This window comes from Ochotona curzoniae, unplaced genomic scaffold (genome assembly GCF_017591425.1).
Source record: "Ochotona curzoniae isolate NIBS_2020 unplaced genomic scaffold, NIBS_Ocur_1.0 scaffold_4701, whole genome shotgun sequence".
Classification (NCBI taxonomy): domain Eukaryota; kingdom Metazoa; phylum Chordata; class Mammalia; order Lagomorpha; family Ochotonidae; genus Ochotona; species Ochotona curzoniae.
The window spans coordinates 13,399,452-13,427,380 of NW_024467122.1; the positions used below are offsets into that span (position 1 = coordinate 13,399,452).

General features: G+C 45.6%; 1 protein-coding gene across 1 annotated transcript; it reads left to right on the top strand.

Annotated features, from left to right (window-relative positions):
- The first annotated feature begins 27 nt into the window (after nt 1-27).
- Nucleotides 28-22,976, top strand: NIPA1 (NIPA magnesium transporter 1). Its single transcript, XM_040969350.1, has 5 exons — nt 28-187; nt 12,787-12,834; nt 13,748-13,838; nt 16,169-16,329; nt 21,245-22,976. Exons 1-5 carry the CDS (start codon nt 28-30, stop codon nt 21,754-21,756), a joined length of 972 nt encoding a protein of 323 aa, XP_040825284.1. The 3' UTR covers nt 21,757-22,976.
- The last annotated feature ends 4,953 nt before the right edge of the window (nt 22,977-27,929 follow it).

Consider the following 27,929-nt stretch of genomic DNA (forward strand, 5'->3'; position numbering starts at 1 on the left):
CAGGCGCGGAGGGCGAGCGCGGGCGGAATGGGGACTGCAGCGGCGGCAGCGGCGGCCGGGGAGGGGGCGCGCAGCCCGAGCCCCGCCGCCGTGTCGCTCGGCCTGGGCGTGGCCGTCGTGTCGAGCCTGGTGAATGGGTCCACGTTCGTGCTGCAGAAGAAGGGCATCGTGCGGGCCAAGCGGCGAGGTAGGACTGACCGCGCTCCGGGTAGCTATTGCGAGGGGGTGGGGCGCACGAGTCGCGACCCCGAGACCGGGTCAGGGCGCACCTTGGGGATGGAGGATGGCAGCAGGCCTGGCACCCACCTGAAGCGCTGGCATCGGTGGGACCTTGCACACGCCCATGACGCCTGGCAGACGGGCCGGCGGTGGTGGCGACCGGGTCCTCCGCGGCTGCGGCGTCTGGGCCCCGGAATCTCAGTGCGCCGTGGGTTGGGGATCGTGGAGGCCGCCAGCAGTGGCTGCAGAGGCCTCGCTCGGTTGGTGTGCTTGCAGCCGACTTCTTCCCCTGGTTCCCAGGCCCTCTAGTCCCTGTCTATAACGTTGAAGGTGCACCTACCAGTGCTTGGATTGGAGCCCAGGTTTGGTAGGGGCCCGGTGCCCTCCCGCATCTATGGGACCTTCCTGTTTTCAGTGTTCTCCAAGTGGTCCGGGGATCTGCGCTTGGCGCTTTTCACCCGGCCCGTGGCCCTGGGCTGCGCCGGGGGAAAACCGAACTGCTAATTTCGAGCTCCCTGCAGTAGCCTGGCAGGTGCAGCCATGATCACAGTGTGCACTGAGTCCGCAGGCAGGACGCAGGACGGGCTTGGAGCCGAGGTGGAGGGCTCAGCTTTCCTGGGGCTTCTGCGCTGGGAGCCCTTGACTGAGACACCTCTAGCTTACACTAGCACCACCCGAATATGTGCAGGAAACGCAAAGTACATTAAAGAAGACAACTCTCACTGGGACCTCCAAGTGTTTCTTGAGTGGGTAGGCCACCCAACACCAACCCTTGGGTGCAGTGCCAAGCTGCAGGACTTCTCTGCTGCTGTCGGATCTGAGGGGCCTGGACAGCTTGCCCGACTGCAGAACAAAGCCAGCCTGGAAATGGAAACCCAGCATCACTGCCCCAGGGACCACACAAGTAAGTGGGAGAGCAGCGCTCAGAACCCTCTGGAAGGACTTGATGGACACGTTGTCTGGTCTGAGAGGAAGGAAGCCCCTGGACTAGAATCCAGCAAGCAGGTGTAACTTTGAGTGCCCAGCGCTAGCCCAGGATGCCATCATCTCAAGGGAAAGAGTGATGTGTTGTTGAAAAAATTCAGCCTTGAAGCAGAGGCGTTGCTGTGTTCACACAAAGTCTGAACCAAGCGAAGCGTGTTGTCGCGGGGGTAAAGAGGTGCCTGTCCCTAAGCCACAAGCACACAGCCATGCCTGGCCTATTCATGAGCCACAGAGGAGGGAGAAGGGTTTGCTGTTGCTCAGTGAATGCAGGGGTCCTTAGTAGGACAGCGTGACCTCTGTAGTCATCTCTCAAACCCTACAACGCCAGGGTAACCTCACTAGAGAAAACCCACTCAAACTGAACTGAGGAACATTCGCAGAAATACCCAATGGACCGCTTCTTTGATCACGGTTGTGAAATGCGCCAGGAGCCCAGAGTTCAGGCTCACCAAGAAGTCCCAAGAATGCTAAGGAGATGCGTGTACACTGGTTTTAGTTCAACCGAACCTCAGCGTGTGACTGCCGTGCAGCCTCTGTGTTCCAACCAGCATATGAGAGAGGACAGTGATACCGAAACACGTGAGGGGCGCTGCTACGTACGTCTTTAACAAAAGTGAAACTGATGCTCATTCATTTCCTGCTCTCCCAGTTACCGCCCACCGCTGCTGATTCCGTCTCCAGGAGTCACCCATGGCAGTCTACGCGATGGGCTGCATGAGCGTGAAGGTGTTGTTGCAGGTGCTGGGGATGCAGCAGCTTTGGAACCTACTCCGTAAAACCCTTTCCCACACGTGCTGGGAGGCAGCAGAGTTAGCCCTGTGTGTGACTGACAGGGTGGGGGCAGGAAAAGGGAGGGAGACAAAAGCTGGAGGAGAGTCCAGTTCTCTTGTGCAGGGACACCTGAGCCGGTAGGTTCCCAGGCTGTGGATGCTCTGTCTTGCAGCAAGTTTCCACAGTGAACGCCTGGCTGGGGGTGGGGAGGGGTGGGGTAGAAGGAGAGAGGGGTTGGGGAAGGCAGCAGTGTTCTGGTGACATCCCTCCCCCCAACACCCACTGTGAAGTCTGTGGTTGCCTTTTCTCTTCCTTTAAAAGCACCTTCCCAGTGAGGCCACGAACACAAGCCCTTGGCCATCCAGGGCCTGGCCTATACAGCACAGTCCCAGGCTGGCACTGCCTGGTCTGGCCTCCTCGCTCTGCCTGCCAGGGACACATGAATAGGAACTGGGCCAGGAGCCAGGCGGGTCCAGGCCATTCATAGTGCAGTCCGCCTTAGATGTCTGTGGGGGATGGGTTCCGGGACATGCACCTGTTGGGTGCCTTGTGTGCTTGCATAGAATCCACAACCATCCTTCTTTATAGCATAAATCACATCTAGATGACTTTTGACCCCAAATGAATGCTATGTAAGTACTGTTGTGTTGTATCGTTTAGGGGGTTATGGTAAAATAAGATTCTTACATTTTCAGTACCGTTTTTTAATATCTTCAATCTGAAGTTGATGTAACTGGCAACTGTCTGAGCTCTGTTGAGGCAGAGCTTAGGGAAGGGAAACCAGTGAGACATTCGTGGACAGCCAGTCCCATCGGTATGCCTGAGCCTTGTAATGATGCAGAGCAGGCTGACATAGGTGGGGTGCCAGCCTTACAGGAGGTCTGGCCAAAGGAACAGTGTGCCAGCTCTGGACCAGACTTCCAGCTCTGGACCAAACAGCTCTGGACCAGCTCTGGACCAAACAGGCTTGGGGCATGGGCTGGTGTGATGGCTCAATAGGCTTACCCACCACCTGCAAGCACCAACATCCTATAGGGGCACAGGTTCATATACCAGTTGCTCCACTTCCTATCCAGTTCTCTGGTTATCACCTGGGAAAGCAGTAGGGGATGGCCCAAAGCCTTGGAACCCTGCACCCACCCACATGGGAGACCCAGAAGAAGCTCCTGGCTTCAGATAAACTCAGCTCCAGCCATTGCAGCCATTTGGGGAATGAACTAATAGATGCAGGATCTTTTCTGTCTGCCTCTCCATAAATCTAACCTGCCTTTATTTTTATTGAGAAGTCACATATGCAGAGAGGAGGAGGAGGAGAGAGGAAGATCTTCCATCCACTGATTCACTCCCCAAGTGGCCGCAACAGCCAGAGCTGAGCCAATCTGAAACCATGAGCCCAGAGCTTCTTTCGGGGTCTCCCACATGGGTACTGGGTCCCAAAGGCTTTGGACCGTCTTCGACTGCTTTCCCAGGGCACAAGCAGGGAGCTGGATGGGAAGCAGGAGAGCAGAGATTAGAACTGGCGCCCATATGGGATACCAGCACATGCAAGGCGAGGACTTTAGCCGCTCGGCTACTACACTGGGTCCATAAATAAATCTTTTAAAAAACGAAGTGGTGTGGTTGACCAGCGTGATGGCACTATTGAGTCAAGCTGCTGAATGTGAGACTAGCATCCCTGTCCCAGTGCTACTTCCAGTCCCGACTGCTCCATTTCCCATCCAGCTCCCTGCTTATGTCCCCAGGAAGGTAGCGCCTGGGCCCCTATCACCATATGGAGGACCAGGATAGAGTTCCTGTTTTCTGGCATCAGCCTGGCCCTGATTTGGCCATTGTGTGCATCTGGGGAGTGAGGCAGCAGAGAGATGATCTCCGTTTCTCTGTGTGTATGTCTCTTCCCTTCAAATAAATAGGTAACATAGGTGTATATACCCCAGAATCCACTGGAGGTGCTTGAGAAGTAGACATACTCTAGGATTCCCTCAACCAGAAGGAACAGCAGATTTTTTTAAAAAAAAATCTATTTTCTTCAAAGCTCTGATGACATGCCATTTCACATTGGCTAGAATCGCTGTCATCAAAAATGTATAAAACTGGAATGTGGGGGAAATTGGAACCCTTATGCATTGCTGATGAAAGTGTCAAACAGTGCAGTTGCTTTGTAAAACAGTGTGGCTAGTCCTCTAAAACTAAATGTAGACTTGCCATCTGATACAGTTTCCCTTCTGGAATTACCCAAAGGAAGCAGGGGCAGGGAACTGAAAGAGAAGTGTGACAGCCGTGTACAGAGCAACACTGCACTAGCCGAAAGTTGGCAGCGACCCACACGTCCATCAACTGAAGGAAGAGCAGAATGTCATTCATCATGGGATGGAGTATCAGTGATCTTTAAAGAGGAAATCCTGGCTTTTGGCACAACATAGGTGACCCTGTAGGTGAAATAAGACCATCACAAAATGACAGCTGCTTAATTTCACTTATACCTGGTATCTAGAGTGGCCAAATTCATGGAGACACAAAGCTATGTTGGTGGCTACCTGGGGCTGGGAGGAGCAAGAAAGAGAGAGAGTGTTGAAAGGGTGCAGAATTTCAGCTTGGGATGATGACAGAGACGGAATTGGATGATAACGATGGCTGCACAGCCATGTCAATGCATGCACTGCCGCTGAACTGCACACCTGGGTTGAACAGCAGGTTGAGCCACCACCTCAAGTACATGCCATCATCCGATGCTGAAGCCGTGGCTGCTCTGCCTCCAGCTCAGTTCGCTGCTGATGTGCCTGGGAAAGCAGCAGGCGGTGCTCCACATGCTTAGACCACCCTTGTGGGAGACCTGGATACAGTTTTGGGCTCCTTGCTTCAGGATGGCCCAGCCATGGCTGTTGTTACTGTTCGGGGAGTGAACCAGTGAACTGAAGAATCTCTTTCAATCTTTCACTTCTGTCTCCACTTCCCCATCATTCTTCCTGTCTGGTAAATAAATAAATAAATCTTTCAAGCAAATTTTTAAAACTACACTTTGTATGTTACATGTATTTTGTCAAAATGTGGTAACTCTTTTCACTTCTGTTTGTAAAATGTGGTTTAAAAAATTTTTTTTGACAAAACATGCTTGTGCAACTAACAACACAGCAAAGATCATCACTGCAAACCTAGAAACTTCGCTCATGCCTGCCTTCATTCTGTCCTTCAAAGAGGTGCCCGACTCCTCCTCTTTTTCTTCTTTTAAGACTTTTTGTTGTTGTTGTTGAATGGCTGAGTTACAGAGAGGAGAGATGAAGCGAGAACTTTCATCTGCTGTGCTAGTTTGCTCCCAATATGGCTATAATAACCAAGACTGTGCCACACAAGCCAGGAGCTTCCTCCAGTTCTGCCACATGGGTGCAAGGTTCCAAGGACTTGGTTCATCTTCTGCTTTTCTCAGGCCACAGTCAGGGAGCTGTATTGGAAGAGGAACAGTTGGGAGCTGAACCAGAGCCCATAGGGTATGTTGACACTGCAGGTGACAGCTTAATCTGTTGTGCCACAGCACTGATTCCATTTGTTTTTTTTTTGTTTGTTTGTTTGTTTTTAGTTTGAATTATTTGGAGGGAAGGCAGAGTTACAGTAGAGGAGGAGAGACAGAGGGTGGGCAGTGTAGGGAGGTCTTTCATTTGCTGGTTCACTCCCCTCCTAATGGCCACAGTGGGCCAGAGCTGAGCCAAACTTAAGCCAGGATCCAGGAACTTCGTCCTGGTCTTTCATGTGAGTATAGAGGCACAAATACTTGGCCTATCTTCCACAGCAAAAAGCTGGATCAGAAATGGAGCAGCCAGGACTCAAACCTGTGCCTCCATGAGACGCTGGTACTGCAGGTTAGCGAATTAACCTGCAATACCACAAAGCTGGTCCCTAAGTTTTTAGTCTTTGTTTTTTTAAAGATTATTTATTTTCCTGGGAAAGGCACATCAGATTTATGGAAAGAAGGGGGAACAGAAAGATCTTCCATTCCCCAAATGGCTGCAATGGTTGGAGCTAAGCCAATTTAAGCCAGGAGTCAGGAGCTTCTTCCAGGACTCCCATGCTGGTGCAGGGTCCCAAGGCTTAGGCCCATCTTCCATCACTCTCCCAGATCATAAATTTATGCAGGGAGTTGGATGGGAAGTGGAGCAACCAGGGCGCATCTGGTGTCCATATGCGATCCTGGCGATTGTAAGGTAATGATTAGCCATTGAGCCATCGCATCACCTCCTCCTTCTTTTCAAAATTAGAAAATAAAAAGAAGCCAAAATAAGCCAAACCAGGAAGCTACAGGTGGATGCCTAATGATTTCCCATGAAAACTGTCACAAAAGTGCCTTTAATGAGAGGAATGAGCTGGAATGTTGTGATGGTGAAGAACTCTACCGAAGCTCAAGTAGGCCTTGTTGTGCCAAAGCTGTGATTAACTTTCTCAAACCGTTGTCCTCAGCAGCAGCTGCTGTCAATCTTCAGCTCTCAAGAAAGTCAACACACGAAAGTGAGCTTTGCTGTGGACAGGTCTTCTTTTGCCTCAGCTTCACCGTTCCCCTCCATGGGAGCTCTTGCTCTTCGGTCTCCTGGGTCACACTGGTAAATTGCATTGCATCTGCTGTTAGGAATTTTCAGTGAAATGCTGCCGGATCTTAACTTCACTTGCTGAACATTTCCATGCAAAGCTCTGTTCTGGTCTGCAGCCAGTCTGGGCACAGCAGTTTTGGCATCCATGAAGTGGAAAGTTTTCTCCACTTAAATTTTTCAGTTAGAATTGTGTAAGCTGAAGCAATGGAGATGTCGTTGGTATTGGCTGTTGTTTCTGCTCTTCAGTTAGGGTCTAGGCTCATTTTTTTCCTCTAAAAATGTGTGGATGTTCTGCCCCTGAGGGCTTCGTTTTCAGGAGCCTCTCAGAACAAGTTAGCCACTTGCAAACTGCTCATTTCTTGGGAACATTGTCGCCTCCTACTTTACATAAAACATCAGTCATTTCACCATTCTTTTACCCAACATTCACCCTCTTAATGTTTATTCTTGCTTCCATGTTAGCAGAATTCCTGTGCCTCAAGTAAGAGCTCTTTTTGAATTGATGTCTTATCCTTTTGTCTGACTCAAACCAGGTCCTGTACAGCCCAAGTTAGTCCAATTTTGCTTTGGGCAAGAAAATATTTAAAGTCTATGCTTGCTTTGTTTTCATAAAATGTCTATGAATTTTCAAGAGCTTTTTGAAAATCTTTATTGTTCCATCTGGAGTAATCATTTCTATTAGGTAGATGTCTTGGAGGAGCTGTGCTGGGTCCTGGGTGGGTGTATCAGGAGATGCTTACAGAGTGCTGATATTTAGCCACTAGTTTTACGCTTCCATCAGCAGTGGACGACAGTGCTCGTCGCTTCCTGTGACTCTCAGTTCTCTTTAAAGAAAACTCTGGACAGGCCACGTGGCGTCCTTTCACATATTCTACAGTCAAAACATCCATTTACAAAGGACATGGTGGCCGTCTCTTGCTTTGCTGTTAGCAGCAACTTCTATTGTTGCTGCTAGGAGCACATGTTGAGGGGGAACAGAAAGCAAAGAGATTAGATGCCCTTTTGTTTTTGTATGCTGGAAAGCTGTATTGAAGAACATTTCTGGTATACATTGGTAACTAGATGGTCTTAGCAGCCACAAGTTCCAATTTGGTGGGCTTCAACGCCAGTTGATAAGTCTTTGTTTGTTTTCTTTTTGTATTGTACAGACACTTCTTTGTGCATAGTTGTCATAATAAACAGCTCTGTACTGCTGTTTAAAAACTCAAATTTTTTAAAAGATTTATTTATTTATTGGAAAGTCAGATATACAGAGAGAAGGAGAGACAGAGAGGAAGATCTTAGATCCATTGATTCACTCCCCAAGTGAGCACAATGGCTGATGCTGCGCCAATCCGAAGCCAGGATCCAGGAACTTCTTCCGGGTCTCCCACACAGGTGCAGGGTCCCAAGGCTTTGGGCCATCCTCAACTGCTTTCCCAGGCCACAAGCAGGGAGCTGGATGGGAAGTGGAGCTGCCAGGATTAGAACCGGTGCCCATATGGGATCCCGGGGCGTGCAAGGCAAGGACTTGAGCCACTAGGCCATGCCACCGGGCCCAAAAACACAAATGTTTTTAAGGTGAGGTGAAAACTCCTAGAACTGAACCACTGTTACATCTGCAGCCCATACCCGGGAGTGAGGGGAAGACGCATGAATGTGGTAAAAATAAGCAGAAAATCTTCAACATTCTTTGCTTTTGTGGCTCATTGTTCTGGCTGATGCCAGCAGATGAGGAGGTACGTGGGTAGATACTTGAACAGGTGCCTCTTGCAGGTGCTGGCTGAGTACCATTAGGATCCTCAGGGACAGTGACATCAGATGGTGAAAATATGAAGAAACCTGTGGTTTTCAGGTGTAACAACAACCACAAAAATCTGTGTCAGGGGCTGGAACCCCTGTAGATCGTGATTTCCCAGCAGCTCCTGGGTCCAGCGAAGGGAGGGAATCTGGAGCAGCCGGCTTAGGGAGGAAGTAGGCACTCAGGTGGAGCTGTGCACTTTCTTCGGGGCAGAACAAGTGCCTGTTCCAGGTCTGCAGCCCTCAGAGAACACATGAGGAGCCTCTCTTCAGTCTAGGAGTGAGAGTTGGCGTAGGTGTTGGGGTGTGGACCAGGTATCTGGACAGAATCTTGACTTGCTTAACCATTTTGCCTAATGGTTTCAAATGTGAGCTTGACCTAAATCCTACTGAGTTTCAACAAAGCTCCTGTGGAGGAATAGGAACAGAAAGCCTGAAATGCTTGGAATGAACCAAGTCCCTTAGTAGAGGGAAAACAAAAGCCTGTTTCTGCCTCCTTCCTAGGTACCTGGGATCCCAGGTTCCCCCCATTTTGGTAATGTGGTCTGTTTCAAACCACCAAAAATGGTACTGTATAATGGCCAACGGTGCTGGGAAACCATCCCATAAAAGGGAAAGATGCATGGATCCCATTACATTGGCCACGGACATCTTTGGATCAACTTCACTGCCCCAGGGCACATTCCCTACTGCTGTGGTGCTAATTTGGGGACTTCATAGGAACTTGTGACCAGACTACATTCATCAATAAAAGGAGACCACCTTTTTTCTCTTCTCTCTTACCATAGGCTAAGTTATGATCACCTTGTTAAGTCTTGGTCTCTATAATCTTGCTTGTATTGCACATTGAACTTGAAAATCCATTACAGAAATTACTGAATAGATCTTCCACAAAAATGAGCTCCAGGTTATTATAAAATGAAATACGTTGACAGTCATTCGAAATAACATATCTATTTTTGGACACATTAAAGCTGGAGTGGCTGTACCAAAATCCCGCAAAGAAGACTTTGGGACAACAACTAATGAGAAGCAAAGGACATTGTAACAGTATATTGGTTATCAGAACAGCATAGCAACTTAAGATATATATGCACCTAACCATAGAATCCCAAAATTATATGAAGCAAAGATTGACATTATAAAGAGAAATAGAGATATTTCAACAGTCATAGTTGGAAGCTTTGATATCCCACTTTTAATAAAGGATTGAAAACCTGGGGAGATCAATGAGAACGTAGAAGTCTTGAGCAGAAATATAAATTAGGCAGATCTAACAGACATCTGTAAAACACAATCCCAAGTCAACAGCATATCTTCAAGTGAATATGATACAGATAAATGGGGATAAATCATGTGGTAGGCCATTATACAGGCATCAGTTCTTTGAACTGAAATCACACAAAATGTATAAATAGTAGTAGAGGGCAAATTTGTGAAATTCATAAATAAGTAAGAACAAACACACTTCTAAATAAACACTGAGTCAGAGAAACCATAAGAGCTATCAGAAGGGTCCAGTGCAATAACCTCGTGCTAAAGCCCTTGCCTTGTATGTGTCAGGATCCCATATGGGTGCAGGTTTGTGTCCTGGCTGCTCCATTTCTCTTCTAGCTCCACATTGGTGGACCTTGGTTTGGTTCTCTCGTTCTCTCCCTCTGCTTTCTGATTCCAGCTTCCTGCTAAAGCAGATCCTGGGAGGCAGTGTTTTGTGTAGGTTTGTTCCTACCTCTGTGTGGGAGACCTGGATTGAGTTGTCAGCTCCTGGTTCGAATTCTGGCCCAGTCATGGACATGGTGGGCATTTGGGGAGTGAACCAATGGATGGGAGCTTTCTGCCTACCTGTCACTGACTTTCAAATAAGTAAAACTTTTAAAATTTAAAGAATGTATAGCTGCGAATATCACTATATATGCATACATACACATGGTGACATATGTATATGCACACACACACATATATATATTTAAACAGATGGTCAGATGGAACATCATTTGGGATGTCTGTAGGCCATAGTGGAATGCTTGATTTGGAGTCTTGCTCTGCTCACAGTTCCATCTTCCTGCTGCCGTGAACCCTGCAAGGCATGGCTAATGACTCAGGTAGTTTGGCTTCCTGCTACTCCCATGGAAGATCCGGTTGGGCTCCCCAATCCTGGCTGCTGCAGGCCTTCAGGAGCGCAGGGGGTGGGGATCTCTTCCCCTACTCTCCTCGCTCTCTCCCTCGTCTCTCCTTTTGTCTCCACCTCTCTTTCCCTCCCTCCCTTCCTTTCTGTGTTTCAATTAAAACTAAATAAATGAGATAAAAATATTTCAATCAGCATCCAATTGTCCACCTTAAAACACTAAAATTAAAAAGAGCAAATGAAACCCAAATACTCTACTGCGCAAGTAGAATGAGACAGAAAATGAAAAAACAATAAAAATAATAACCCAAAAATTGATTCTTTGTAAAGAATAATGAAACCTCTTGCTAAACTGACTAAGTAAAAAAGAAGAACCAAAACCAAATTACTAAAATGAAGATTGAAAAAGGGGATATTTATTCTATGTCTAAAGGTAATTTCCAGATACTTTCAATTTAGTTTTTAATACTCTAATTCATTAGAATAGCTTTGCTGGGTAACTGGTCCTTGGGGCCTCTCATACCAGTGTTCTGAACACAGAGTTGATCACCCTTAGAAAATGTCCATGCATTTTGCGATCAGGCGCGTTCAGGGTGGTATGGCCGAGGACGACAACATGTCCATGCATTTTGCAGAGTGCAGGAACATTCTCTTAAATAGCCATGGTGTGATGAGCAACATTCAGGAACTGTAACACTGAGTTTTATTTGTTTGTTTGTTTTTACTAACAGCTAGTACTTCTGTCCACTATGGCACATTCTTAGGCTTACCTAAACCTTCCAACTCCTGGGACACTCTGGATAGATATCTATCATGTTTGTGTGGCATATGTTCAGAAGGACACAAGACAGTTGTGTCAGGCACAATGAACATAGCTCAGGGTCTTGAGACCGAGCTGTGGCAGGCAGTGGCACAGGCTGCCTGCAGAGAAGCTCCACCCTGGCACTGATGCAGTCCCTTGCAGACCTTGGCCCCACCAGCAAGCATATCTCTTCCAGGGACTTTGCACTTAGTCCTAGCAATGGACTCCTGTCGTAGCCACAGGCTCCAATCAAGGTGTCATTTGACTGTTAGAATACTGATTTGTGTACCGGCTGATCCACACCTGATCTGGCTCCTGGGTAATGTAGCTGGGAAAACAATGGGAAATAGCACAGGTCACACACATGGGTGACCTGGAAGAAGCTTCTGGCTGCAGGCTTTGGCTTGGCCCAGCCCTATTAGTTGCAGCCATTTGGGGAGTGAGCCAGCAGATGGAACAGCTCTCTGTTCTGTCTCTCTCTCCTTCTCTGTGTCTTTCAAACAAATAAATAAATCTTTTAAAGAAGTCCATTTCAAATGAGGTGCATGCATGTGTAAGGAGGAAGAATCTCTCAGACTGGAGGCGTTTTGACAAGGGTGAAGCACAGGCATGTGTCCCACAGTTGCTGCTTGTAAGCACCTGTCCCACGGGGCAGAAAGAAGTGCCAAGGTCAAGAGGAGCACAGGTAATTGCCCAGGTTCTGCCTGTCCTGCAGGGAGATCTGGATCACAAGGGAATCCAGGGGAAGTGTCACATCGAGCACTGAAGCCCTGGCGCTTCTGCCAGCGTCGCTTGTGGGTACTGGTTCACATCCCGACTGCCCCATTTCCAATCCAACTCTTTCCTAACAGCCTGGGAAAAGCTACCAAAAGTGGCCCAATTGTTTGGGCCCCTGCAGTGGATCAGGTTCCTGGGTTCCCTTGACTCAGCCCTGATTGTTGGGGACTTTATGGGGAGTGGGCCAGTTAGAGATTTTTCTTTCTCTGTCTCTTTCTGGCTTTGACTTTGAAGTAGATGCATAAATCTTTAGGAAAAAGATTTGTGTGATTAAGCGTCTAGTGCTCAAATGGTTCAAAAGGAAATCCTATAAGCTTTCCAGATGAAGAAAGCTGAGTAAGCCACTGAAACAGAAAGCCGTGGAACTCTGTGATAGTAAAATTATCATATAAATGGCTTCTAGTAAATGCCTGAGAGAGTTGGACTTGAATGACTCATTCCATTTGAGACCAACATAAAATTCCACTCCAAAGAAAATTTCATGTGTGTAGTAGCTTATTGGGGCGAAGAAAGCCAGTTTTTGTAAAGCGTTATAGCTTGCATTTGTCAAGTCCTCTCGGCTCTGCCTTGGCTGGAAGCATATCTGCTTCGACAGCTCACTGGTTTCTCATGCTGCTATTTATAGGCTTGGGTTTATAGCGAGGATAAACGGTAGGACATTCCCTTTTCTGTTTTGTTTTTCCATTTTAGTCCTTTTGTAGAAATTGAAGTATGCAGTTTATAAACCTGACATTTTTAATCTCCTTCTTTCGCAGGTACCTCCTACTTAACAGACATTGTGTGGTGGGCTGGCACAATTGCAAGTAAGTGGCCTGGGAGGAAAAAGTCTGGGCTTTTTCTTTCTTGAGATGTGAGACTGAAGGGCGTGGGGTGCACTTGACTCTGCTTTTGGAGAATAGCAGAGTGTGCCAGTTGGGTAGCCTGCCTCCCTCCGCCAGCTTCCTCCTGCTTCCTGGGAGAGTGTGGAATGATGACACTGGAGGCGAATCAGTCCTGAACCGTGTGCAGGTCACACTGTCCTTGGCCTAAGGAAACCAAAACAGCTCCTAAGCTTACTCAGGTGTGCGTGGACTGTTGACATTGGGTGACGTTCCCTGTGTTACATGACCTGGTTTTGCTCAGCCCAATTGCTTGAAATGTAAAAGAGTTTCTTGTAGGCAGCCATGTGCCATCACATAAATATGAGTAATACAATTCTTAAAAATTCAGAACTATAAATATATACAGGACAGCGGTACCAGGAGTGTCAGAACTAACACGTGGTGTGTTTGTCTCCTCTTCAGGCAAGTCACTGAAGAGCTTTTCTTTGAACTCTGTTAGGGAGGAGCTCCTGGTGTAGGCTGGTGTGGGGTGTGGGGTTTTCACTGGATGGACCAGCTGCATAGCTGGGTAGGTCGCAGGCCATTTGAAGGCACACAGGGAGCTCTGCTCAACGCACCTTTAGACCAAGGATGTGAGCCTGGAGCTAGACTCAGCTGTGTGCCTATCATCCTAGCCATGGAGCAGTCTGTGCAGGTCCGTTAGGGCTCCAATGCCTGCCCAAGGTGAGACCAGTGTGGGGACTCTTCACTGCCACGTGAGACTTCAACACAGAACTGGCACCCCAGGTCTGGTTCTTCCCAGGGGAAAGACAGCATCCTTTGAAGCTCCACTCTGTAACCCGTCCTGAAAGGGAGCTCTGTCATTGCAGTGATGTCCTTTTGATTGTCTTGACAGTGGCTGTCGGCCAAATTGGAAACTTCCTGGCTTACACGGCGGTCCCCACAGTCCTCGTGACTCCCCTGGGTGCCCTCGGAGTGCCATTTGGGTGAGAGCTAAAATATTGTGTTTTTTACTTTAACACATAGTTTTTAGTTGAACAAAATATTTTGTTTTAAATGTTTCTGGTAAAATGCTAGCAGTAAAAAGTGTAACTGAAGGCAGTTCACCAATGTTTTTCTCTGTCATTTAATTTTAACCCTCCAAGTTTATCACTAACCCTTCTCTTAGAAATTTGCCTTGTTTCATTTCAAATTGTAAGTTATTCATGGAGATCAATGAATCTGATACTGTCACTCACTCAGGCTTAGGTACTGTCCCATTGCTACAGTCAGTTAACCTGAGATACCAAAAAGCCAAATGAGTTTGTTGGTGATTTATTGGGGTGCTTAGCCTCCCTTGCTGGATGCTGGCAAGTCCCTCATCCCACTGCAGGAAATTCTGGCATTTCAGATGAATGACACATGTACTGAAGGACATGAAACAAAACACAAGATTCAAGCTCATGGATACTTTTTCTGCTTTATTCCAGATAGACCCTGAAATCCTTGTATAGAGTTGTGTTTGTGATGGATCTGTTTGGATTTGCACCTTAGAGTTATTTAAACTCTGCGGTACAGTAGCCTAAAGCCCACAACTAGGAGGTGGAAATTTGGCACAGTAGTTAAGCTACTACTTGGGGATGCCCACATCCCAAGTCACAGTGCCTGGGATCGAGTCCAGGCTCCAATCTTTATTCCGGCTTCCTGTTAATGTGCACCATCAGCTCAGCTCCATCCTGTCTGATGCAAGTATTTAGGAAGTGAACCAGCAGATGAAATGGAAGTGCCTTGTTTGTTTCTCAAATAAGTAAATAAATAAATTTAAAAGCATGATGTTACCATCTTTTAGGGTGTCAAGTATTAGAGGAAAATAAGCATTGTTGTCCTAGCATACTACAAATACTATTAGCACTTATTTTTTTCTGTCTGTAGCTTTTCACTTTTTAAAAATTTATTTCACGTCTCTTACTTGAAAAGCAGAGGTAGAGGTAGAGACAGAGCTCCCAAAGCTGGGGCTTGGCCAGGGCCAAAATTGGGAACTGGAGACACATTCGAGGTCTCCGTGTAGGAATTGGGCCCCAGTCATTTGAACCATCACAGCTACCTCCCAGGTTTTGTACTAATATGAAGTAACAGGAGTTAAAAAATGGAGTTGAGGATTGAGCCCAAGTCCTCCGATGTGGAATGTGGCTGTCTGAACTACCAGACTGAACACCTGCTCCAAGTTAACATTTGTTTTTAAGGATTTGTGTTACTATTATTATTTTTATTTGAAAGGCAGATTTACACAGAGAAGAAAAACAAAGAGAGAAGTCTTCCATCTGCTGATTCACTCACCAAGTGACCGTAACAGCCAGAGCTGAGCTGGTCCAAAGCTGAGAGCTAGGAGCTTCCCTCTGATTTTGCACATGGGTACAAGCGTCTAAAGACTTGGGCCATCCTCCGTTTCTTTCCCAGGTCATAAGCAAGGAGCTGGATTGGAAGTGGAGCAACTGGAATACCAGCTGGTGTGCATATGGGATACTGGCACTGCAAGGTGCAGGATTAACCTGTTGAGCCACTGCACCAGTCCCCCTAAGTTATCATTTTTTAAAAAAATATGTATCTATTTTCATTGGAAAGGCAGATTTACAAAGAGAAGAAGAGATAGGGAAAGATTTTTCATCTACTGGTTCACTCTCCAAATGGCTACAATGGCTGGAGCTGAGTCGTTCTGAAGCCAGAAGCCAAAAGTTTCTTCCATTTGGGTGCAAAGACTCAAGGTTTTGGGCCACCCTCTGCTGTTTTCCCAGGCCATAAGCAGCGATCTGGATCAGAGTGGAACAGCCAGGACACCAACTGCTGCCCATAAGAGATGTGGGTTCTGATTCTTGTAGATGAAAGATTAGCAACTTGAACCATTGCACTGCCCCCCCCAAATTAACATTTTAAGTCAGGCATTCCTTGTAGTCATTTTGACACTTTTTGTTTTTTACTTTCTTATTTAGCATAATTATCGTGATGATTTGCTTAGTAAATAAAGAAGTAATATTTCTGGTTTCAAAAAATATCTTTTTCTACTCTGGTATATTTCTCAGCTACTGAGAAGATAATATAAAGTGTCATGAGTTAAGAGTGCCATAAGCAACATACTAGTTATTCATGGAATTTGGGTGAAAATTCCATTTATATTAAAATTACAACTTCAATACATTCTTAATCATTTTTCTTAAAACTTAAATGAAAAAATGAGATATAGCTGTGTCGAGAATCGGCTTTTCTAAAGTATATTCACCTGGTAAAAACAGGCCAGCTAATTTGGTTTGAACTCTGATTATGTTGTTTTTGGTCATTGAAGGTCCATTTTAGCTTCTTACCTTCTGAAGGAAAAGCTCAACATCCTGGGCAAGTTGGGATGTCTGCTGAGCTGTGCAGGCTCTGTGGTCCTCATTATCCACTCCCCCAAGTCTGAGAGTGTCACAACGCAAGCTGAGCTGGAGGAAAAGCTGACCAATCCAGGTAACTCCTCCCCAGCAGTGCTGCCAGGAGCACTTGCCCAAGCTACCCTGGGACACTTGCAGATGCTGCGTGTCAGCCATGGATCCACCCTAGGTGGTCCTCTCATGTTTGCGTCCTCCGTGTGCGTGTGTGTCAGTTGGCTGTTAGCTGACTGGGTGGACACCCCCACTTGGTGGGGTGGGAGTCCCAGGCACTTGTCCTTCCGCACCCCCCGTGCAGACGCTGCCTCCACTGCCACGCATGGTCTGGCCCTTTCCTGAGCCCTGTAGGGATGCTCATGGTCACTGTCCTCTCTCTCACACTCCTCCAGACTGAGCCTCCCTCTCTCAGAGCTCAGTATTCCACCTGTCAGATTCCCTCTGGGACCTTGACGTCAGTATCTTCTCTTTATGTCTCCTGTGTTTCCTGCTCCTGTCTCTGCCCCTGCCCCCACCTGGCTGCTTCTGGCCTCTGCTTGCTGTCCTCTCTCCTCCTGCTTTCTCCCCGCTATGCCTGCTTTCAGGTGTGTCCTGCCAGGCTTGCTTGGAACCTCCTTGGTACTTCCTTCCTACTTAAAGCTGTCTGGAAACACAGACTAAGTTTCTAATTTTCCTTTTTCTGACATAGTGATTTAGTTTTTTGACAAATGCAATTAAAAGTACTATGTACATGATTAGCCTTAAAGAACAGATTTTTTTTTTTCTAGATTGCTTCCAGCAGACCATCTTGTGTTGCTTGCAGCCATTTCAGGCAGGTGCCAGTACAAAAGTCTTCACACCAGTATCCAAATGCAGACATCTTCAGGCTACAAAAAGTGACTGTTCCTTTGTAGCTCCCAATTGGCAGTGATGGATGTAGCAACAGATACTTCTATAAGGCTCGGGAAAGGGATTCATAGTGAGACTAAGCCAAAGTCAGTTTCTTTTTGTCATGTACCTCTAACTGTTTAGCATTGAGATACTCATCTCCTCCCATACATGCCAATGAATACTGCGAAAAATGAAAATACAAAGGACGTGAGAAAAAGACAAGCTCTAAGAACTCGAGAATAGCGTCCTGCTTTATTTTATGTAATTCTAGAAGGACACGCCAAAGGCTTCTTACCCATTGATAAATGTGGATGATGTTGGTATATCCAGGTCTAATTTTTTGCACAAAACAGATGGAAGATCTAATTTTTATACCATTATAAAAATGTGGTAATAGACCATAATAGAAGCAGAAAAAATGTTCTTTCCTTTTAGAAAAGCTTTGGGGTGGCTGGCGCAGTTGCTGCCTGTGGTATGGGCATTCTGTGTGGGTGTGGGTTTGAGTCCCGGCTGCCCTGCTTACAGTCCAGCTCCCTGCCAGTGCACCAGGATAGCAGCAGATGATGGTCGAGTGTTTGGGTCCCTGCTGCTAATGTGGGAAAACCAGAAGAAACCTTTGGCTCCTGGCTTCAACTTGCCACAGCCTGCACTATTGGGGTAATATGGGATGTGAACCAACAGATGGAAGATTCTCTTGTCTTCTCTTTGTGTAACTGCTTTTCAAATAAGCAAATCTTTGAAAAAATGTTTTATTCTTTATTTGAAAGGGAGAGAGGAAGAGAGAGTCTAATCTTCCATCAGCTGGCTCACTCCCCCCAAACCTGCAACAATCAGGGCTGGGCAAGGTCGAAGCCAAGAGCCAAGAACTCAGCCCAAGTGTCTGTGCAGGTGGTAGGAACCATGCACTTTAGCCGTTACTGCTACCTGAAGGATGTGCTTCCCTGGGGAGCTGTGTCACATCAGAGGTGGATTTGAACCCTGGCAGTCTGATATGGAATGAGGACATCCCAACCCATTGCATGACCCCAGAATTTTTCTTTTTTTATATGAAAAACTTGGTATTTTAAAAATTATTTTAAAATTTTTTTTATTTGAAAAGCAGTTGCAAAGAGAGAGAAGAGAAAGAAAAATCGACATAGTCACCCTTCTCCACATGGCTGTGATGGCTGGGGCTGGCCTAGGCTAAACCCAGGAGCCAGGAGCTCGAGCCTCATCCAGATTTCCTACATGGTGGCAGAGGACCAATCCCTTGGGCCGTCTTCCGTTGCTTTCCCAGGTGCATCAGCAGGGAGCTGGCTGGGAATGCAGCAGTTGGGACTTAAACTGATGCCTGTATGAGATGCTGGCGCTGCAGGTGCCAGCGTAATCTTCTGTGCTTTGCAAGAATGTGATTTTTTTCTTTAACTGGACTATAAAATGGTATTATCTGATTGCTTAATGTGCTAAATGTTTTTCTAAATTTTTTGCTAAAAGAAAAAATTACTAGAATGAACTTTTTGTATGTGTGAAGTAATTGCCTCAGAAAAAAAATTAAGTGAGCACTTGTTCTTATTTTCAAAATCCAGGGTGCTTGATAGCTGATGTTCAGAGAGGATGGGGCAAATTAGTGGGCGTAGTCTCTTGAGAGAGAACACCATTGTCTCAGGTTGCTTTTAGTCACAGCAACCAAATATTTGAGACAACCCACTTAAGAAGGAAAGAGTCTCACATGGTTTTGAAGCCTGAAAGTCTGAAGGCCCCATGACAGGTAGCAGAGCACACGCAGTCACGTGCTGAGACAGGAAGGAGAGGGGAAGAGGAGACACACGCAGGCTTCTGGAAGCAGCTGCAGTAGCCTGAGGACGCCAAGGCCCAGCTTTGGAAGGGGCCGTGCCCTCGGAGCGGCACTACCCTGTCCTCCAGCCCTTTAATACAGGGATGAGGAACAGATAAATCATTTGGTGTGGCCCAGCCAAGACAACTACAGGCAGGACTCTAAACCTGAACAATCCAAAGCAGGCTAATTTTTTTTTTAAAGATTTATTTTTATTTTTTTTATTGGAAAGGCGGATATACAGAGAGAGGAGAGACAGAGAGGAACATCTTCCGTCCGATGATTCACTCCCCAAGTGAGCGCAATGGCTGATGCTATGCCGATCCGAAGCCAGGAGCCTTTTCCGGGTCTCCCACGCGGGTGCAGGGTCCCAAAGCCTTGGGCCGTCCTGGACTGCTTTCCCGGGCCACAGGCAGGGAGCTGGATGGGAAGCGGGGATAGAACCGGCGCCCATATGGGATCCCGGGCGTGCAAGGTGAGGACCTTAACCACTTGCGCCACCGCGCTGGGCCCAAAGCAGGCTAATTTTTAACCTAATAATTGTAGATGGCTCTAGGCAGAAAAAATTCCTCGGCCCTACGCATATGAGCATTTGCCGGATGTTAAGCATCCGAAGCACAGAAACCATAAAGCGTACATCCTCAGTGGGGACCGTGGTCACCCCAGAAAGCTGAAACTAGTCCTTGGGGGTAAAAAAATAGTCTTCTGATGTATAAATACAGATATAGATACAGTGGTCAAGCAGCTATACAGTGCAACGGAAGTTACACTTCATGGTGTGGCCAACTGGGGGAAAGATGTGCCTTGTTTCTTTAGGGGCACATAAAGGGCTGAGAAACGCTTGGCATACAGAATCCTAAAGCCAAGGGTAAATCACAGGACTTTACACCTGATCGCTTGAAGATGTCGAGGTGTTCCTGCATATGGAATTTTCTGTCTGAGCTGCTCGTTTCTCAAAGCTGAGAACGTGTCCCTCTTCTGTGTCCGCCTCTACTGCCTTATGCCCCGGTGACCACGTCCACCCATGCCTCTCTCCTTACGCATCTTGATCCCGGGAACCCCTGTCACCTGCACTCTGATTATGTCTGTTCCCAGCATCACGGCCTGTGACAGCTCCCTTGCTGTGACTGGAAGCCCAGACTCCTTCCCCATCCATCTCTGCCTGCTGTCCTGGTGAGGATGCAGCCGCTCAGTGCATCCCAGCCACGGTTGGACAGGGTCCCCACATGCTCCGTCTTGCGTAGGCCAGGCTCTCAGGTGGCCATTGCCCTGTAGAGCAGAGGTCGGGAAACCCTTTGCTGCCAAGGACAATGTGGATATTAATAACATCACTTGTGGGCCATATATAGTGACCGCTTAAAAATTAGCCTGCCCTAGATTGACTGGCTCTCAATAGGCCCCACCCGCAGTTGCCCAGGCACGACCCACTCAATGCTTTCTCTGGCCTTACTCAGGCTGCGGGCTGGACATTCTGCACCACTGCTCTGGGGCTTCCTGCACCTGGAGCCTGTGCAAGACTGCACAGTTCCTTTTTCTCACGGGTACTGTTTGGGGCTCCTGTTGCCTGCCTGTTGGTTTGCATGTCCAGGAGGTTCCCAGCCCTCAGGGACTGTGCTCCCTTGGTAATCTGGGAATGAAGTTCGGGCACTCTACGGGGACATCAGAAAGTTCATGGAAATGGACTGAAAAGACTAGTTTTGGAAAGGCATTGTTGTGCAACAGATGAAGCTGCCCCTTGGGACGCCCACATCCTGCATTGGAGTACCGAGGATAAGTCCCGCCTCCCCTTGCAATCCAGCTGCCTGGTCATGTGACTCAGATGGAGTCACTGAGCACTGGGCACCTTGACGTTTCTCCTTCAAAGTGGAGAAAAGCCTTTGACCAAGTTCCCATCAAAGAAAGAGTAATTCTTCCTCAGCTTACATACATGTGGCATTTCTGAAAAATATAAGGTGTATGAAATCCATGCAAACCTTACTTTATTTTATGCATAAAATAGGTTCTAGGTGCTAATGCTTATAATGGTATTTGTCACAAGTCCGAAGTTGTGAGGCAAATGGAGAAGGTCTGATTTTCTGCACATCTTTCTGCTGATATCCATATGGGATGTCAGCATTGCAGGTGGCAGTTTTATCCACTCCACCACAATGCTAGCCCCACTGTGAATGTTTTAATGCTGAAAACAATGATGAGAATACTAATTGTTGTGTGGTGGATCAGCCCAGACCTCCAGGAGCCCTTCGGCTCCTCTGCCCCTCTGGGTGGTGGGCTGGCTAGGGGACTGCATGGGTCAACGTGTCCTTCTGTCTTGCAGTGTTTGTGGGATACCTGTGCATCGTGCTGCTCATGCTCCTGCTGCTCATCTTCTGGATTGCGCCAGCCCACGGGCCCACCAACATCATGGTCTACATCAGCATCTGCTCCCTCCTGGGGAGTTTCACTGTGCCTTCCACCAAGGGCATTGGGCTGGCAGCCCAAGACATCTTGCACAACAACCCGTCCAGTCAGAGAGCCCTGTGCCTGTGCCTGGTGCTTCTGGCTGTGCTGGGCTGCAGCATCATCATCCAGTTCAGGTACATCAACAAGGCGCTGGAGTGCTTCGACTCCTCAGTGTTCGGGGCCATCTACTACGTGGTGTTCACCACCCTGGTCCTGCTGGCTTCAGCCATCCTCTTCCGGGAGTGGAGCCATGTGGGCCTGGTGGACTTCCTGGGCATGGCCTGTGGATTCACGACCGTCTCTGTGGGCATCGTGCTCATTCAGGTGTTCAAAGAGTTCAATTTCAACCTGGGGGAGATGAACAAATCCAATATGAAGACAGACTAGGATGCAGCGGGGTTGAGGGGCTCAAGAGCAGGCCTTGGAGGTGGTTCCTGGTCTTGATTGGATGTCGTGTGGAAGAGACCCTCAATCCCCGGTGTTCGACTTGCCTGTGTACTAACAGGTGGCCTGGAGGACCATGGGGAGTCTGGCTGGGCACCAGGGCAGGAGCCCAGCCTGAAGCTGCCCGACAGTTGCCTGGGCATCATCTCTCTCTCTGATCAGACGAATTGCATTTTCATTCCCATTAACCTGGAAGCTTTCATGACAACTCTTCCCTTCTATAACGTTTTAACATTATTTAAACAAAATAAAAACATGGGCTCTTTCTGGTTTCATTGTAGGAGAGCAGATATACTTATGGAGTTGCTTCAGAAATTGGAGAAATTATCTTGAAATCGGGCTCTGTGTAGTAAATGTGCCTGTCGTTGAGTTGGTTTGCATTAAGCATGTGTCACATTCAGGTACATCATCCAAATAAGTATGTTCCCTGAATTGTTTTTATTTCTCCGATGAGGTGACCATCCCCCTGGACCCAGTCCCGCACATTTTGATAGCAAATAGAGAGAGAAATGACACAGAAGGTGATAATGCAGCATTCCATTGGCAGGATGATTTCTCAATAGCTCAAATCAATTTCAGTGCCTTTATCACTTGGGGTTATTCACTTACCTTGACTATTACTCTGTGTATATTCTTTTAGACTAAGATAGTGCAACGTCCTTGGTTATACCTTATTATTTCAATATTCCAATTATAAATATATAAAGCAGTTAGAAATAATACTACATTCATTGGAAGATAGTCAAGACTCGAGATATATTAGGGCAAATTGACCCATTTAGCATGTATTTACTGTTCTCTCACACAATTGGTTAAGTAGCATGGGGTATTTTTATTTGCATTCAATCTATGTGATTGAGATCCAGCGTCAAATATATACACCATTCTTTTAGCAAGCATTTGTGGCCATACAAAAGTAATAAATTATTTAACTTGAGAAAAAGGCTGTTAAATCAAAGAACTAACAGTTCCACCACGCATATATTGAATGTGCTGTAATATAGGAGCATGTTAAGGGACAATAGGCTAGGTTCTACAAATTGAAACACATAAAATTTTTCCAGAGATTTTTCTAGCAAAGATGAAAACAGGCCATCTCATTATTGTTTGAGAAGGCAGAGCAGCCTGCAGTTCCTCACGCTGCCTCTCCTGAAGCCTTCTGATGGTCAAGTTGACATTAGTCATTTCAGGATTCACTTCAAAAAGCTCATTCTTTTGCCCACAGAAACCTTTCATGCGTATTTAGGAGGAGGGAAGCTTGAAGTGATTTCATTGTGAGACATACTTAATGTGCAGTGTTCTAATTAGGAAACCATTCCAAGTTCAAAGATGAGATTGAGTAGAATAGATGAAGTAGAACATGACATTTAATAATATCCAGTGAAAGTTAATAAGAAAAATACATTTTTTTCCTCCAGGCAAAAAGAACATTTTTTAAACAGTTATTAAGGATGCAAGGAATAGTTGTCTAAAGTGTTTAATAAAGAGATTATATAAAATAAGACTACTGTAATGTGACAGAGTGTAAGACACCTGTTTGAATCAGAAGTATCAAATGATGATCCTAGATTGTAGTGGTTTGTGAATTAAGAGTAGTAAGAAAATTAAGAAAATATTTTTAGATTTTTCAGTAACTTACAATTAATACATGCTTTGAAAGTGGATGATTCTTTTTTATCAGTTCTTGATGTTTGTGTTTTTATCACGAGTATTTTTTATAAATGCAGATCTTAATTTATTGAACTTTCTGAGTTTGTAATGAATTTACTGAACCTTCTGAAAGTAGTACATAGCAACAGCAGCAGTGCATTGGTAGGCTTAAGGTGGTTTTCCTGGATAAGGGGTTTAGGATGTTCAAACAGTGAGAAAGTTCAAGTGTCAGATGGAAGTGATCATGATTATTTTGCTGTAGCTTCCGTGTAAAGCTTAAATGCACCCGTTAGTGTATGTTAGTATATTTTAATTCACAGTTATACTATGGAGATACTGACGTGGTATGTGTTCTGAATAATCTTCCCTACGAGTTTAAAATGGAAACAAACTTCTGAAACGTTATTGGCTTTACTCGTCTTAAGGATGGCAGGTGCTAGAACAGGTAGCATCTCCCAGATCTGCATCAGTTCAGCGGACGGCTTTGGTAGAACACACTGCTTTGTCCCCAAGTGTACACAGCATTTATTGTTTTTTCAGCTAGCCTCCAGGTAATTGACATGCTCGTGATTTGGCTGTCTGATTTTCAGGCTAACATAGAATTTGTAAATTCTGACTTGATAGTATTCATTTATCAATTCATATTTTTGTATTTTATTTTTATATTTTATGTGGGAAATGTCAAAAATAAAAAAATCCCTGAATTGAAACTTTGGGAGGAGGGCCTCAAATCGGGATAAATCTCTTTATTAACCTTTTAAAAAGTAAATACATATGAAACAATTCTATCAGACCATGATTCTTCAAATGTCATTTCTGATAACATTAAGGAAAAATACCTGTTTGTTTTCAAACTCCTTTAAAACTGAAGGTTTTTGATCACCATTTGAGGATTTATTCTTGATAGATGCTGAAATAGGCCATTTCTCACCTTTTCTGCTTGGACAAGCCTTTTCTCATTTCAATCTTTGCATCTTAAAAGACTGCCTCTTGTTCTGTTCTTTGATCTAGTGTAGGACCAATTAAGGATTCTGACCCAAACCCAGAACAGAGAACACCCTGGAGTGTTCTGCTGGTCTGCAGGATGCCTGAGTCCCTGGAGATGGTTCTGGAAAGAAAGGACAGCCTGCTGCTTCTCAAATGCAGGGAAAGGCACTGGGAAAGAATCTGATTTCCTTGCTCAGACTGTCATCTTTGTCTTTTCTTATCAGGATGACAATAAAAGGCATTGCTGCTCTTTGTTCAGTGATAAGAAACATTCTTTCAATCCTACTTTTCAAACCATTTTGTTGCACTCAGTTGTGCTTCCCCAGATTTACCCCAGTATGTTGGTTTCACCCTTCCCTGGGTTTCATGTCTGCTATTGGATAGAAAAGAGCACTAATCAAATGCACAGTCGCTGCTCATCTTTCTGTAGAGCTCGGCTCTTGGTAAATACTGTGCCTGACTGCTGGCCGCCAGTTCCTAGACTTCTGGAGAACACTGAGATATTAGTGTCTCCCAGGTATGGACACATGTTTAGTGCATGGCAGGTGTTGGTGTCACAGTGCACTTCGCTGCTGCACAGCCCTTCTTGGGAGATGATACCTCTTTTCCAAGCTGCTGAACTAATCTAGTAGGATGGAGAGAATGCTCTGTTGGCTCATCCACCTGCATCCTTTGCTCGTCACTGATGCCCTCTAGATCCTGCTTAGACTTGCTGTGATGATGCAGGAAATTCAGAAGAGCCAGTTCAGTGGTAGGTCTGCCTGTGACTCTACGCCTTAGAAGCACCTGTCCCTTTCAATGCATCTGTTCACCCACCAAGCAGGGTTGGATGTAATCTTGATGTTCTGTCTTCTCAGGGACCAAGCAGGTATCATGGAGAACTTAGAACTGACCCTTCTTCCATGGACATGACCATGTTCATTTGTTGTATGTTTTACTCATATTCATAGCTAGATTCTGTTGAGTGGGAAAGAGAAAAGACCAATTTGCACACCAGTCATGCCACAGGATAGTTCATCCTATAAAATACCTCAATTTTTTTGTATTCCTCATTTCCACCTCACAATTGTGCTAAGTAATGAACTTTAAAGATCTGTCCTTTAGCAGATAGGTGGTTTTCCACACCTGGCCATATTCTTATACCTCTGTTGTATACTTGAAAAGATTCAGAATTACAGGATCAGGAATGGGAATTTGGCTGAATATCAGTGCTCACACATTTCCATACACATTTCTCAATGCTATGAGATGTAACAAATGAACTATACTTTAAGAAACTGTAACTTTGCTACATCAAAAATGTTGTCTAATAAAAAGCTGATGTTCAATAAGATGATGATCATGTAAATAAAACATCTATATCAAATGTACCCAAAGCAATTAAACGGCAGAGTCTAGGGCCCAGATCATAAGCCAGACAGAGGGGTCTATTTCTTCTTCTTTTTTTCCCTAAATGTCCCTCAATTGTGCAAATGTAGGTGTTACTCAACCTTTCTGTGCCTCGGTTTTCTACCTCTGAAGGGGTGAGTTGGTTTTCCAGTTGTTCTGTTTCCAGTGTCCTGGTGGCCTGCAGTGAGAGCACCAGGCTCTAGGCTGCTCTGGAAGGGACGTGGTGGTATCATGGCTCATGTTAACTGCTGTGGATTGCGCTCAGGATCGCACTGTGGAATGCCCAGCTTTGGGCCCCACAGAAGTAATGGAAGCACTGGATGTATAGCATGCATGAATCCGTGAAGCTTTAATTTTCTTTTTTTTTTTTAAGGAGGTATTTTATGTATTCTGTTGTAAAATATGGCATTTAGAGACTTTTAATAAGCTGCACTAGCAGATCACATTTTGATGGTGTGATGAGCTTGTCTGAGGTTCTGCTTGGTCTGTGATCTGCACATTTAATGACCTCTGCAACAACTTGATTCTGATCCACTGAATTTGTAATGAATGTGAAGCTTCTGGCTTCCATGCAGCTCAGCCTTGACGATGAATTCCTATAACAGGTGAATGTCAGAGCTCCCAAACCACTAGTGCCAAAGGGTCCACTGAAAAATTCACAGTAGTTGTCTTATTTGTCAGAGTGTCAATAATTTCTCCATCCTTATTGTCTTGCATTTTTGAAAGTTTATAAGGGTATTATTTTTCAGTAGCATTCCAGAGCGTGTTCACCATTTTAAAGGATAACCATTTTTGTGTCGTAAAATGAAATATAATCATGATAGAAGGAGAAAGAGGAAGAGAAAAACTATCTGCTGATGGGTTGCATAAAAGTTTTTCATGGAAATGTATCAGGGAAGCTTCCAATTAGCATACATACACATGTTTATCAATGGCTAAGACTTGCTGATCTTTTGCTTTCTAGAAGTAGTCATAGCATGTTGTAAATGCCTTATGTAAATAAAAAAGGCTATTTATTAAGTTTTCCAATATTTATTAATCTGTATGTGTTTTAAAAATAAAATAATTTCTAGCTGAACACTTGTTGGCTCTTGTTCCCTTTGCTTGAAGTTTTTTGTATAGTGTTAGGTTCTAACCGACCACAATTCCTAAGATTTGTTTTCCTATTTCTTGTAGAAATCAATAGCCTAGATATCCACAATGTTGTAGAAAACATCGGCCTAAGAGGCTAGAAATTATTTTAGTCCATTCTTTTTTTTTATTGGTTTCCAATGTTGTATTATTTATTAAGTGGATATGCCATTTTGTTTATTACTCACCAGATGATGGACTGCTGGGTTGTTTCCAGCTTTTGATCTATCACAAGTAAATTGCTATGGGATGTTCATTTACAAGTCTGCACAAACAAACATTTTCATTTCTTGAGTAAATAGCTATAGACCTGGTGGGTTATAGGTCAGTGTTTAAAGAGACTATTCACATGTTTTCCAAGGGAGGTGTACCATTTTACAATTCCACCAGAAGCATAGATGGGATTAGTTTTAAACATTTAAAAATATCTCATGACCACTGCTCAACATTGTGCAAGAGCCTGGGAAATTATCTGGGCTTTTAAAGGACCCTGCATTGTTGGGTTGAACTAGGCTTCAATGCCCATTGACATGTATAAGAGTTAAATGGAATGTGGGACAGACTGAACACATCTGCGGTACATACTGGCATGCATGGCAACCAGGTTAGGGGCAGGCCTGGTGGGCGTTATGTGGAGTCACCCCAAAAGGCTGCAGCTCTCACTGGTTTGCATGAGGGCCGAGTATAAAGTGGGCAGGATTGGGCTGGACTGCAACACCCATTGGTTCATGTGGAAGACAGGGCTGGAAACAGAAATGACCGAGCAAATGCAACCACCAGCATGTGCATAAGCTGATTGGGGTGATGGACTGTGCTGGACCCTGTACTGGAAGGCACACACAAGAATTAGGTCTGGAATCACCTCAGATGAAATTTCTCTGAGGATCCTTCCAACTGAACTGCTGATCTCAGAACTGCAACCATGAAGAGACTATGTCAGCCAGTGGGTTCTGAAGAGA